The sequence below is a fragment of the Danio rerio genome, chromosome 25 (genome assembly GCF_052040795.2).
Source record: "Danio rerio strain M-AB ecotype USA chromosome 25, GRCz13ab, whole genome shotgun sequence".
Lineage (NCBI taxonomy): Eukaryota > Metazoa > Chordata > Actinopteri > Cypriniformes > Danionidae > Danio > Danio rerio.
Genome location: NC_141045.1, coordinates 18670001 through 18684458, shown reverse-complemented (window position 1 = coordinate 18684458; position 14458 = coordinate 18670001). Strand labels below are relative to the sequence as shown.

The following is a 14458-nucleotide window of genomic DNA, read 5'->3' as shown; positions in this document are numbered from 1 at the left end:
ACTGACAAAGAAACTTACAAAGCTTTGGAACCACTTGTGTGTGAGTAAATAGTGAGTACATTTTTATTTTTAGGTGAACTATCCCTTTAAGTGTAGGGTAAGGCAACAATACTGTAAGCATTTTTTTAACAGTGTTAAAATATATATAAACCACATATTCACACACACAAACAGTAAAGCCTTGATCTGATCAGTCACCATCTCCAACATGTGTCACTTACGAGGTTCTCCGATGCGCAAGATCTCGCACAGGATGAGTGTGAGCTGGATGCTGCTGCGGGCGAACGGACACTCATGTTTGTCTTCTCTGCTGCTGTTCTCCAGCACAAACTGACACAAGGACACACAGACTATGAAGGCTCTGTGCAGACTGATGTGTACTTGCCTCAAAAATGAATATATTTATAGAAACTCTCACTCACCCGGCTGTATGCGTCAGGATAACGGGAGGCAAAATATGCCATTGTGTCCAACGCTAGTAGACCTGGAGGACACCGGCTCAGATCCTGACCAGGATTACTGTTATTCTGACAAAAAACAAACATAGAGCCTTAACCAAAATAAGACTTGATGGTTAACTTGGTGCATTAGAAATTAACAAAGCAACTGTGCATGTGACATTTAAAATATAATATTTAAACTTTATACAGTATATACAGTGGGGAAAAAAAATTAGTCCCCCACTGAAATTTGTATTATTTGAAAACACTTTTTGCCAAAAAAAAAAGAACATTTATTGTTATGAACATTAACAGTTATGAACATTTTGTGCAGATACAATATCATATACATACAAAAGTACTACACTATTCTGCTTTTTCACAACTAAGAACCAATGACCATAAAAACAATATAGGTATTAAATTACACAATAAATGTAAAAAGAAATTTATAAAAAAAATAAATAACAAAAATAACTAGAAATAAAAGTAATAAATAAATGATTAAAAAATAATTAAAATAATAAAAAAGCTTTGTTCCTCTTCTGCTTCAAGATCAATAGTATCACTATAATTTAACAAAGGTTTCCATGTTTTGTAAAAAGATTTTAAAGACCCTCTTAATGAAAACCACCTTTTTTCCAACTTTAAACACAAAAATTATTCTTTTCTCCATTTGTCATATGAAGATGGAGATGTTTGAGAATAAGCCTCCTTGCCAATAATGTGGTGGAAGCCACAACGTATTGTTGTTGAAGGCAAAAGGGATTCCGAATAGTGCTGTTAGAGGGTTTGGAGTGGCTGATATGTTAAAAGTTTTACAAAAGTATCAAATATTTTAGACCAACACCGTCAATCTTGGACAAGACCAAAACGTGTGTGTGTGATTTGCTGGAGATTGTTGACACCTATTACAAGTATTACTTCTATTTGGGTATATTTTATCTAATCTGGCCTTTGTGTAGGGTAGTCTGTGAAAAATCTTGCATTGGATTAAACTGTTTCGGGCACATATAGAAGAACTGTGAACAAAATTGAGTATATAATCCCATTCTATTTTACTCTTGTTCCCAGGTATTCTTAGGTAATTCGGAGGAGTCAGAAATTAAAGAATTTATTGACAGATGATAGAGACTATCCCTTTTCTGTCTGGGTTAAAAGAATGAATGGTGATCATTTTTTAATCAGGAGGAAGATTAGGAAACCGAGTAATCTGATTTTGTACAAAACGTCTGATCTGAAAAAAACGAAAAGGAAAAAAATGAAAAGTTTTGGGAGGATGAAACTTTTCAGACAAATCTTAATATGACAAAAATGTACCTTTATCATACAAGTCCTTAATGGTATTAAGGCCCTTAGAAGACCAGTCACGAAAAACAGAATCAAAACACAACGGTAGAAAAGATACATCATTAACTAAAGGTGTTAAAGTGGACGGACTTATTAGCCCAAAGTGTTTCCTAAAAGTAACCCATGTTTTAATAGTATTGATCACCACTAAACTGTCCGAGACAATTCTACAATTTAGAGGAAGCTGAGAGCAAATCACTGAAAGAAGGGAAAACATTAAGGATAAAAGTTTTAACTGGAACTAGATAGGATGTTTGGAAACATTTGAAATGCCAGTCCAATGCGAAAGCTTGTTGATATTATAGGACCAGTAATACTGTTGAAAATTTGGTAAAGCAAGGCCCCCTTCTGACTTGGGAAGTTCAAAAATATGTTTAAATTACTAATTTATAATAACAAATTTCTTGTCTTTGACATGACAGTATATAATATTTTGCTAGCTATTTTGCAAGATACTAGCAGTCAGCTTAATGTCGGTCAACAACATGATGTGAAAATAAGGGATATGAACTGTTTTGAGGATTGCATAAGAAAGGGGCAATGCCGCCTGTAATGGAAAGGAAGGAAATCCCGACATTTTGATATTTATTTCAAAGTGTTTTCATGCCTAAATAAAATGAAAGCACAGAACAAATTCACATTTAGGAGCAAGGGGCGTCCCCTGATGGTTCGGTTGTATGGATTAAATGGGAGAATTGGTTCTTTAATGTTTATTGCCACACCTTGATTAAAAATGAGGGAGAATTACGGGATAATATTTTTACGAGATGATAGCGCGATAGAATTGTAAAATACGGGAGAATCCTGGGAAAAATGTGCAATTTGATGGCTTAACAGTAGTTAGTTAGACAAAAGTAGTTTGTTCTGTAGCCAATTGAAAAAAAGGTGGATAATAATATTGACCTCAAAAATTGTTGTTGTTTTTATAAAATGTAAAAACTGCCTTTATTCCAGCCAAACTAAAATACATTTCACTAGATATAAAAATTTGAACTCTGTGGAAGTTGCCTAGTAAAAACATTTTTACCAAAGAATAAACATTTTATGTGTGTGTTGCAAACAAAAAAATTAAAGGTATGTATGCCCTAAAGAATAATGATGAGCCTTTGAAAATGCCCGCCTGAGATAGAGAAGTAAATCAGAAACTTGGGTGTGCATTATTTTCAAATAAATCTACAGTCAATTACTCCACTTATAGTTTAGATTAGATTCAACTTTATTGTCATTGCACATGTACAAGTACAAGGCAGCAAATGCATGTTAGGTCTAACCAGGAGTTTTTTTATTATGTAAATATTCAACACTAAATAATGCAGTGTTTATGGGGATACACCTAAAGAAAAACGTTGTTTAGATGTTGCAGGACTTATGTTCTTAAACATCTCAGGCAAATTATTTTGTTTTAATCTATTTTGTTTGGCTGTTGTAGGCTGAAGTAATTAGAAATTGTTTGGTGTTGTTTTATAAAACTGTAATACAGTCAAGATCTGCCTGGTATTACATTAGCTGTGCGGTTATGTGTAAATAATCAACAAATCTGTAGTATAACCAAACTCACAGAAAAGCCGAGCTTCTTAAACTCTTTAGCACATAGCGAGCGTCTGCGTTCATTACTCAGTCCACTCTCGCTCTCCGTCTCGAACGCTGCCTGACGCAGCCCGTGCAGCATTTCCCTCTGCTCCTGCACAAAACACCACAGAAAAATCAGGACAACAGTGAAGATGCTAAGAAAATAAATGAAGCAGAAGAAGAGTGAACCTGGCTGTAGGAGTCCAGAGGAGTCTTCATGCGGGGCTCCAGGTGGTTCAGCCTGACTGTCTGCAGCACGTACAGGTAATGGGCCATTTCATCTCCTACTGAACTGGAGCTGTGGATGATGTTCTGCACACAGATTTACACTCTTACTGAAGTGCACTGGAACATGTTTATGCTAACAGGATTACACTCCATCATATGAATGAACAAAAGTTTAGACTCTCACCTTGTGAATGTACTGCCGCAGGTTTCTCTTCTCAAGAAATTCAAAGAGCTCCTGAAATCATTTCAGACTATTTAAAACTAGACAAACTTTGATAAAAAATTAGATAGACAGCAGATAGAATGATAGAACATTAAATAGTAAGACAGACAACGGATGGATGGATATAATGACAGATATATAGAACAAAAGATATATAAAACGATAGAGAGAATGATAGCCAGATAGATAGCCAGATGGATGGATGGATGGTCAGACAGATACATGTATATGTAGATAGATATGATATGCAGATAGATGTATAAAACGACGGATATACAGAACGACAGAGAGATGGAACGACAGAGAGAACGATAGACAGCGAATAATGGATCAAAATATCAATGGATCAAAATGGAGCAAAATAATCTTATCAAATTTCGAAAAACAAGATTATTTTGCTTACCCCATTGACAGATTATTTTGCTTGATTTAAGAAAAAAAACTCACTTCATTTTAGCATATTATTTTTTAAAACAAGACAATATGTTTTACTTGTCTAGACAATGCTTCTTGATTTAAGAATTTGTAGATATTTGGACTAGAAACAAGACAAAAAAATCTAAGTAAGAAAAGCATTTTTTGCAGTGTAGGTGTATAGATATGTAGATAGAAGTATAAAACGAGAGATATGAAACCACAGAAAGATAGAACAATAGAAAGACAGATTTATAGAACAATAGATAGATGGAAAAACAAACAGAACAATAGACAAGAGCGAGCGACAGACAAACAGACAGACACATACATGCATAGATACATACATACAGACAACGGATGGATGGATGGATATAACGACAGATATATAGAACAAAATAAATAGAATAAAACGATAGAGAAATGATAGCAAGATAGAACAATAGACGGACGGATGGACAGATAGATAGATAAATGGATGGACGGACGGACGGACGGACGGATATAGATAGAAATGTAAATATGTAGCTAGATGTAAAAAATGATAGATACATATATAACGATAGATAGATGGAACGACATACAGAGAGAGAGAACAATAGACAGAGCAATAGACAGAGCGATGGATGGATGGACGGACGGATAGGTGTATAGTTTTGTAGATAGAATGATAAAACGACAGATATAAAATGACAGACAAATAAAACATTAGATAGACAGATTTATAGAATGATAGACAGAGAGACAGACAGACAGACAGACAGACAGATAGATAGATAGATAGATAGATAGATAGAAGGGATAAATGGATATAACAACAGATATATAGAACAACAAATATATAAAACGATAGAGAAAATGATAGCCAGACAGAACAATAGACGGATGGATGGACAGACATATAGATAGATGTATAAATATGTAGATATTTATATTTAAAATTTATCTATATGTAGATATTTATTTGTTTATAAAACGACAGATATATAGAACGAAAAATAAATGGAACGACAGAGAGAACGATAGACAGAGCAATAGACAGATGGATGGATGGATAGGTGTATAGATATGTAGATAAAAGTATAAAACAACAGATATAAAAAGACAGATAGATAGAACAACAGCTAGACGGACAGATTTATAGAATGATAAATATATAGAACGATGGACAGAGAACGTTAAACAGCACAATAGACAGACAGACATTTATCTAGATAAAACTTCTACTATGTTTGAAAAGTTTACAAACATTTGACCAGATTATATCATGTTAAAACACATTTCTAGCCAGATTTGACACTGCTAGCAAATCTTGGCACATTGCTAATATGCTCAAAACACTTCTAGCATGTATCTAGCCTTATTTAACAATGTTTTTGACCGGTTGCTAACATTTTACTGGCATAGCATAACAGCATTTTATCATACTATTAACATGTTTCTAACATTTTTTTCTGTATTGTTAGCATGTTTTTTAACGTGACTTATATCACACAAGCACATTTTAGCAGGTTGCTAAAACGTTTCTGCCATAGCTTAACAACTTCATCATGTAAACATGTTTCTAACATAATTTTCCATACTGTTAGCATGTTATAACATCATGGCTTATCACTCTAGCCTGTTTTAGGTTGCAACATGAACAAAGATTCAACATGTTTAATCAGGTAATTTAACACAGACCTACAATATTTTAACATGTTGCTTTTGTATGTTTCCAACAAGATTTAGCCCAATAGCCATTATGTACAGTATTTCTGGCATGATGTGTTTTAACCCGATGTATGTTTGTGCTATGAGGTTCAAGTTAGTAAACACATTGACTAATGGAAGCTTATTGTAAGCTGTGACTGACTTAACACACAGCTAACATGTTTAAACCCCCTGCTTGTTATTTGGGACATGATTTAAGACACTAGCATTATTTACGTTTTTTTCTTTAATGATTTTCCACTGCGAGGGAAAAGTATTTGTAACATGACTTAACACACTACAAACATATTTTAACACATGACCAGCATGTTTTGAGAATGATTTAACATGGGTAATAGTTTTCATATGTTGCCAGTGCAATTTGACACAGCAAATAACAGTTTTTTAGTTTAATATTTTTTCTCAATGTAATTGTATCCTGTGTTGGAAATCTAAACCAGATGTCCTTATAATGAACGTTTAGACTAGCAAAACAAGCAGCAGTGATTGAAACACTTCCTGATTTGGACAGATGGTGGCAGTAAAAGCAGGATCTGATCTGAGTGTGTCTGACCTGTCTGTCTGCTTCTCCTCCAGCCTGCAGCAACGCCATCAGCAGAGCCATGGCCTTCGTCTGCAGCTGCTGGTTTGTTCTGTAGTGTTATTTAATGAGGGGACAAAAAAGAAAAGGAAAAAAAAACAGACAAAATGAGAAGAAAGGTGATTTAACAGTCTAGACCATGTTCATCTTAAATGCAGACATGAGCTACAAGAAAACAATTGCAATGACACAATGCAAAAATATTATTCTTCTTATTATTAATTAGTATTATTATTCAAATAAGTTGGTTGGTATTTATTTTATACAAACAATATATTAGTTATGTAATCATTATTTTATACATTTGTATAAACTTGTTATTATAAATGTATACTGTTAATATTACTTAAGTGATAATTACAGGTTTAAAACTTAATATCTTATCAAAATATAAATATAAATTATATAATATATTTAAAATTATTAAAGTACACATTAAAAGATATAATTATAGTAATATAATAAAGCTGTAATTACAGGTTTTATCTGATAAAACATTTCTCACTTATAAAACATTTTTATTCATATCAACAAAATTAATAAAATAAGTATACAAAAATTATGATAACAATTACCTTGTCCCCAAAAAACTTAAAGGTGCAGTGGGTGATTGTCATCAGAACATTTTTGTTGTGCTGGTTGAAAGTCTCTTCACTGTCCAATAGTTATGATTAAAGTAAATGATCTAAATGTATTTATATGTATTTTTATGTTCTGGCTAGCTAAAGCATAAAACTAAAAAATGTTCATCCAATTAAATTTTGTTGGGCCAACATCTCCCATAATTCCGATAAGTAGCCCAAACTGTCAACAAATGTAGATTTGGACTTCTGCGCATCTCTGTTTACGCATACACGCCATTGGCGCGTGCCAGCCAGCATGCAGGCCGCACGCTCACGACACGTGCACATGACACAATCTCAGTCGCGGCAAAATCAAATGCTGAATCAAAACTTTTTAAAATCCAGAATCAATATTGGAGTTACTTTTGTACGCTGGAGGAAGGACGACTCCATGGCTAAAGTATTTCTGTTAGACAGGTAATGTTCTGTTTTAAGACTATTTTAGTCCCCCAAAGCTGATGTAGAGCGTGTTGTGTTATGATGAATAATAAGCACAGACGTATTGTTCAGCAATGGTGAAAGATTAATGTGACTATTTTCAGTTTCAAAAGAGCCTTTTACAGCATCAATAATGTAGATTTTTATTCAGTTTAAAGAGCGCTATTCCACCTAGCTTTTACTGAGCTGAAGTTGCTTTTATATTCACATTGGTTCATTTTTGAACAATGACAGCCCCTCTATTGTTTATAATGCTAGACTGAATATTTGCTCTGAAATAGCATGCAAGTGTTGCTTTGTAATAATTTCAATTCCTTTACGCCGCTGGCCAAACACTAACTACATTTCTTACTGGCGAATGACATGAACTAGTGGGTTGTCTGCTGTCGTGTCGCGGTGCGCGCGTTTACTCATTCAGGGGGCGTGGCTTTAAAACACAGTCCCTCCTAGCCGTCCGAAGATAATATGCTAAGCGAATTGTGTTGTTTCAACTCACTTTAAGTACATAGTTTGAAAAAGGAGCAAAAGTCATTTTTGAGTGTGTAAAACCTTAACAAAAATGAACTATAATTAAACTCTGGCAAAACAAAAGACTAGATCTTCATCCTCCTTAATCACTGTTCACCTACTGTAATGTATGTGTTTTCTAGTGTTTTTTGAGTGTACTGACTGTTGGCTGCTGTAGTTGCTCTTCTGCGGTCTACCTAGTGTGGATGGTGTAGTCTACGTACACCTGCAGATGTGAAAGGAGCCTCTCCAGCGTGATCTCCTGCTTGACCTCAGTGAACAGACTGCTGCTGCTGAGGACCATGCTCTCCAGGATGGCCAGCGACACCTGCTGGATGGACGTGTCCAGCACCTTCGCATTCACAAAACTGGCCATCTGGAAATATATCAATCACATCACATCATAAAGAGACGGTGACAATTATTAAAATAAAATTAAATAATGACTGCACATTTATACAAAAAGAAAGTTGCATTATGGGAGGCACTTTACATTCTGTATCCCACTTTTATTATTTGGAATAATAATAATAACAATAATAATGGGAGACTCGGTGGCGCAGTGGGTAACGCTGTCACCTCACAGCAAGAAGGTTTTTGGTTCAAACTTCATTTGTATCTGTAGGTATAATTATTTTTTCAAGTATTATTCAAAGCTTTTTTAAATTAATAGTTGTTATTCGATATTATTGATATAAACTGATATAAATAAAGAAATCAGAGAGTGGAATTCAGTACCTTTTAAGACTTTTTCCACTACTTCAGGATTCAATCAGCAACATTTTAATTTCATTAATTTATTTTCTTGTTGGCTTAGTCCCTTTATTAATCTGGGGTCGCCACAGCGGAATGAACCACCAACTTATCCAGCATATGTTTTACACAGCCTATGCCTTCCAGCTGCAACCCATCACGTGAACACGGGGAGAACATGCAAACTCCACACAGAAACGCCAACTAAAACAGCCGGGGCTCGAACCAGCGACCTTCTTGCTGTGAGCCCTCCTATAGCGATCTGCATTCCCGGGACCCGACCAGTTTACTTTCGGCGTGGGAATACATTTCAGAATAAAACATGGTAGTGGTCGGAAACTCTAGTGTAATTTGAACACGAGCAGGTGCTGAGTGTCGCTTGCAATAGGCTGACTAGACTCTGTACCATCCAGCTGGGTGTTTTTTTGGGATGCCCATTTAATCGCTGTACATTTTATAATTCTTCCGTGGCCCAATATGTACCTACTATGTGTATAGAAATAATGCTAATATAATATATGAAAAACAATCGGTAGTTGGCAAATATATTGAGTGGATATGCTTGCAAATCTGACTTTAAAAGAGTCAGTGCCTCACCAACCACAAACCTCACCACACATCACACGGCACTCATGTCTCATCACAAAGGGGCAAACAAAACTGACATTTAGACTGCAATCCTTGCTCAACCTACACTTTTATCTGTTATCTCTCTCTTTTGGTAGTGCCAAATTTTAATGAGAGATTTCGAAAACCAGATCTAAAATTAGTGGAACGGTCGGGTAAAAAAAAAGAGGCAAATCGGGAAGTGGGTGAACAAAGACTGAATATACGGCAGGAGCGGTATAAAGGCCCGTGCACACAGAGACGTTTTTTGCTCACTTTTTCAGTCGACGTTTACACCTCGTGACTAAATAAAGGGCGTCAATGTGTCACCAACGCGCAAAATGGCAGGCGCAAAATCGTCATTAAAAAAAACCCCGTCTAATGCTCGTTTTTACCTCTCTTTTACCTTCTCCTCCAATCAGATCAGCACTTTTTATCACATATACGGAGCAACTGAAGTTACAGTAAACAGCAGTTGGAGCACTCAAGCACAAAAGTTTCAATGCGAGCGCACATTGAAGAAGATGCCCTGAGGCGATATGAACGTTTAGCTGCTTATTGCTCTTGTGAACACCAATCATTTCTTCATTGCTAGAGCTGAAGCTGCTGCTTGAACCATCCATGCTTGTTCGAGTCACCAGTAACTTTAACAACAAGTGTGTGAACTTCCTCTCCTCCTCTTCCTCTGTGTTATAAGCCAGTGTCAGAAGCTTAAAGTTGTGTAGCGCCTATAACGTCAAAGAGTGATTTTGCATACTCTACAGCTTGACACTAGTAAAAAGTGCTTTGGTTTGAATACGGAAAAACGTCTCGTAAAACGCTGACGATAAACGCAAACGAAAAGCATCCCGGTGTGTAGGAGCCTTAAGACTGAATATACGGCAGGAGCAGGCAAGAGCAATTGTGAGCAAGATTAAAAATTTTATCCCGTGCAGATCTCCGCCCTCCTGTTTAAATATTTATTTTTCAAATATTTCCCAAATTATGTTTAACAAACTTTAAAATGCACGTTAAGCTGAATAATAGCATCTTAAAAAATATCTAGTAAAATATTATGTACTGTGATCATGGCAAAGATAATATTAATCAGTTATTAGAAATTAGTTATTAAAATATATTGTTTAGAAATCTTTCTATTTATCAGAATATGGGGGAAAATTAACAATTAACCAATCCAAATCATGTATTAGACATCTATTATTTGACTGGTGAAAGATTTGTAAAACAAAATTCATTTTGTATACAAAAAAAATAAATAAATGAAGTGTTTCTGCAAATTTAGTACCTTTTTGATAAAAACACTGGACAGATTCTCCCAGGACACAATACCATGGTCCATGAGCTCCATGAAAGCAGTGAGTGTGTGTGTCATGATCACAGGAGACCTAGAGTAAAACAAAAAACACACTTTCAACAGTTCAATCTTTACACTGCACTGTAATAAAACACAGTACGTCATGACAAAGTGCCAGGAAACTGACTCCTGAGCGTCCTCCACTATCTTGACCAAGAGGGAGTGTCCATCGCGACTGATAAACTCTTGTGCAAACGTGATGTCAGTGGAAACTATGGCCAGGAGATTTAGGGAGTCACAGCGAACGTTGGAGTCTGAGCTCTGAATGCCTTTATACAGATCTTCAGCACAGCGGCCCTGAAAATCACACAAGTATAGTGATTACTGATCATACTGCTGTGTATGTTTGACCCAAAAACACACAGACTGAGATGTGTTTAGATGCGTGCTAACTGATAATGTTGTGTGAGACTCACTGGTGCTTTGGTTAAGCGCAGGATGCTGCCATTTTTGATGTCCAGTCGGTTCTAGGGCAAAAGTTAAACAGAGAGCCACAGTCATAATGCTATTATTAGATGGCATTAACACTTGCAGAAATGGGTGTCTCACAGAGAGAGATGGACAGATAGAGTGCGAGAAACAGACAAAGAACGACATGTGAATATGCTGAATGACGAAATCATGCAAGCATTAAAAGAAAACAACTGAATTAGATAGAGGGGAGGGGGGGACAAAGGGAAAACGAGAGCTGTCAAGATAAAAACATCAGACAAAGCAGTCAAGACAGACAAATCAAACAGAGTTAAGACTGAAATTAATGACAAACAGACAAAAGTAAAGACAAAGACAGAACAGGAAAGACAGACATAAGTGAAGACAGAGAAACAGAACTAAGTCAAGACAGACAGAACAAACATTTATATTGATATAAAGCTTATTATTTTCATGTCATCTTAATAGCAATAACGGTCTTTTCAGGAGCTGTATTAAATGTTACATATAGATGCCGCTTGCACGACTGGCAGCATCGTGAAGATTAAATTATTAAAAATCTCGCGCTTAAAATGTGTAGATTCAGTGGCAAATGCTGTTACCTGCAGAGAAGTGAATGGCTAGTGAATGGCTTTAGTTATTCTCATAGCGGACTTGAAGGCACTGGAAGTCTTTTATGCACTCTTGGAAAAGTGTAAATGCTGGATTAAAATTCAGAACATGATAACTAATAAAATGTGCCATTATCAGTAACTTTAGGTAAGTCTGTCAGTGTTATTTTCATTCTTTCATCTTCAGCACTTCACATTTTCGTGGTTGTAGCTTCTGTCAACTGAAGGCAGAAAGCATTGACTGAGTGATTGACAGCTGATATAAACCAATCATTCCTGTTCAGTTCTAGAGCAGTGAGCCAATAAAAAAAGCACAAAGGCAGGGCAAGCATTGCGGACTTTTTTACTTCAGCAAGTTCGCATAACAACTGTATATCTGTTCCTGAGTGCTGCGTTTGGCGTTTTTAGGTGCAAAGATGCATTCTGCATAGTGGTGGGCAAAGCGAGGCTTCGTGAAACACTGAAACTATCGAAGCAAATGTGTCGAAGCTTCGAAACGTTCCGAAACACCACTCTACGGTGACACCTAGTGGTCATTTTATTTGTATTTCACTGAAACAGCTTCAGCAAAGAACAGTTGAGCAAATTGAGGTATCAAACCCCACTTTGTAGCCTTGAATCATCAAATGGTTTAGTCGAGCGGTTAGAGTTTGTGACTACCATGTGGGAATAATGGGTTCGAATCCAGACTAACACAATTGTTTTGAAATGCTTTAATACCAGTTGGTAATGCTTTGTTATTGTATCGTTTTGTTTCAACATTGCTCTGACATACGAATGAACACCTTGTAAATAAATTTGTATTGTTTTGTTCATAAAACAGGGTTGTTACTAGATCAGATACAGTTGTGGCCAGAAGTTAACAATAATTATTTATATTATTAATTAAATTTACCATTGTATTTTATTAACTTCTATCCAAAACCTAAACCCATCACAGTACTGTAAAAATATGAATTATTGTTTTACAGTGTTACAAAAATGATGCTAAATTGATGGCATATCCGCAGCTGTATACTATCTAGACTACACCATAAAACAGTAACATGATTAAAATACATAAAATCATGATTTTGGAGTATTTGTACTAGTCGAGATTCGAACCCAAAATAAATTTGAATTACAGTACCATAGTGCACACACACGGTCCACTAGGCCATACAATACAGAGTCATATTAAAGATCATGCCAGTCAAATGCAGATTTTCCGGGTCTTGAAACGCCTCTGAAATGATCAATGCTTTGAATCGCTTTTGTCACGTGACCAAGTGTTTCGAAACACTTTAGTCACTTGACCTTGGGTGTTTCGGATCATGCTTCGGTGCAGTGTTTCGAAACACTTGCGCTTCGGGATCTCGACACTGTGTCGAAACGTCAGTTTCACGTCAGCCATCCCTAATTCTGCATAAATGTCTCCTAAATCAGAGCACGCGGTATTGATTTTGCAGTGAAAACAATGAAAATGTATGTAATGTACTACTGTGAACTCCAACCGAACTCTCGTCTCCTCCACCAGCTGAGGGAAAAGCCATTACAACGACACAGATCACTGTGCCTAGTCCCGCGGAGAAAAAGTGACTGACAGGTGGTCATTTGTTTGTAACTTTATTTATTTATGGTTTGGTTATGGGTAAAGCAAAGACCATTTGGGTCAGGTAGTGAAAACGGTAGGCTACAATTAATTAATTCCTTATGAATTAATTGATATTTAACAACCACCCCCACCCCCCGCCTACAACAACGATAGCATCGTCCATTGCAATGTTTCACATTAGACATTGTGCGATTATAAAATTGGTCAACATCGCCCAACCCCACAAACATTAAAAACAGATAAAACAGGAAAGACAGAAATGAAAGATAAACAGATAAAAGACAGACAGACAGAGAAAAGTCAAGACAGATCAAACAGTCATGACAGACATAAAAAACTGTAAGGACAGACAAACTCAAATGAAAGAAAAACAGACGAATGTAAAGACAAACAGAAGTGAAGACAAACAGACAGGCAAAAGTCAAAACCGACAGAACAAATAGACTGTTCATGGCAGACAGACAAACAGATAGACAAAACTGTAAGGACAAACAGACAGAACAGTCCGAAAAACAGTAAAGACAGACAGACAGAAAGACAGACAAACACAAATAAAAGACAAACAGAAAAAAGTAAAGACAGACAGAACAGCTAATACAGACAGAAGTGACAACAGAATGAACAAACATTAAAGACAGACAGAACAGGAAAGACAGAAATGAACAGATAAAAATAAAGACAGACAGAATTGAAAACAGACAAACGGACAAAAGTCAAGACAGAACAAACAAACAGACAGACAAAACTGTAAAGACGGACAGAACAGTAAAAAAAGACAGAAGTGATGACAGACAGAACAAAGAGAAATGAAAGACAGACAGACAGACAGAGGTGACAATATGGGCAAATAAAATGAAAGACAAAATACCCAAGACAGACAAACAAACAAACAGAAAAAAGACAGACAGAACAGGCAAGACAGACAGAAGTGAAGACAGACAAAAGTCAACAGTCAGCAAAAACAAACAGTAAAGACAGACAAAACAGTAAATACAGCCAGACAGACAAAAATAAATGAAAAAC

General features: G+C 36.0%; 1 protein-coding gene across 5 annotated transcripts in view; it reads right to left on the bottom strand.

Moving 5' to 3' along the window:
• The window catches only part of elmo3 (engulfment and cell motility 3), a 55330-nt gene that overhangs the window by 22380 nt on the left and 18492 nt on the right, over nt 1-14458 (bottom strand). For 3 of the 5 annotated variants that reach the window (XR_015526406.1, XR_015526405.1, XM_087312053.1), the window contains exons 5-14: nt 11215-11265; nt 10926-11095; nt 10730-10829; nt 8310-8461; nt 6491-6569; nt 3772-3822; nt 3549-3671; nt 3349-3471; nt 423-527; nt 222-330 (exon numbers count right to left, since the gene is read on the bottom strand). Coding sequence is in view for 2 of the 5 variants with exons in the window: in XM_087312053.1 (XP_087168179.1) it covers nt 222-330; nt 423-527; nt 3349-3471; nt 3549-3671; nt 3772-3822; nt 6491-6569; nt 8310-8461; nt 10730-10829; nt 10926-11095; nt 11215-11265 (1063 nt within the window). In the remaining 3 variants the exon portion in view is untranslated. Of the gene's footprint in view, nt 1-221; nt 331-422; nt 528-3348; nt 3472-3548; nt 3672-3771; nt 3823-6490; nt 6570-8282; nt 8462-10729; nt 10830-10925; nt 11096-11214; nt 11266-14458 lie in introns of all 5 variants that reach the window. The other 2 variants (XR_015526404.1, XM_087312052.1) reach the window with 1 other exon arrangement.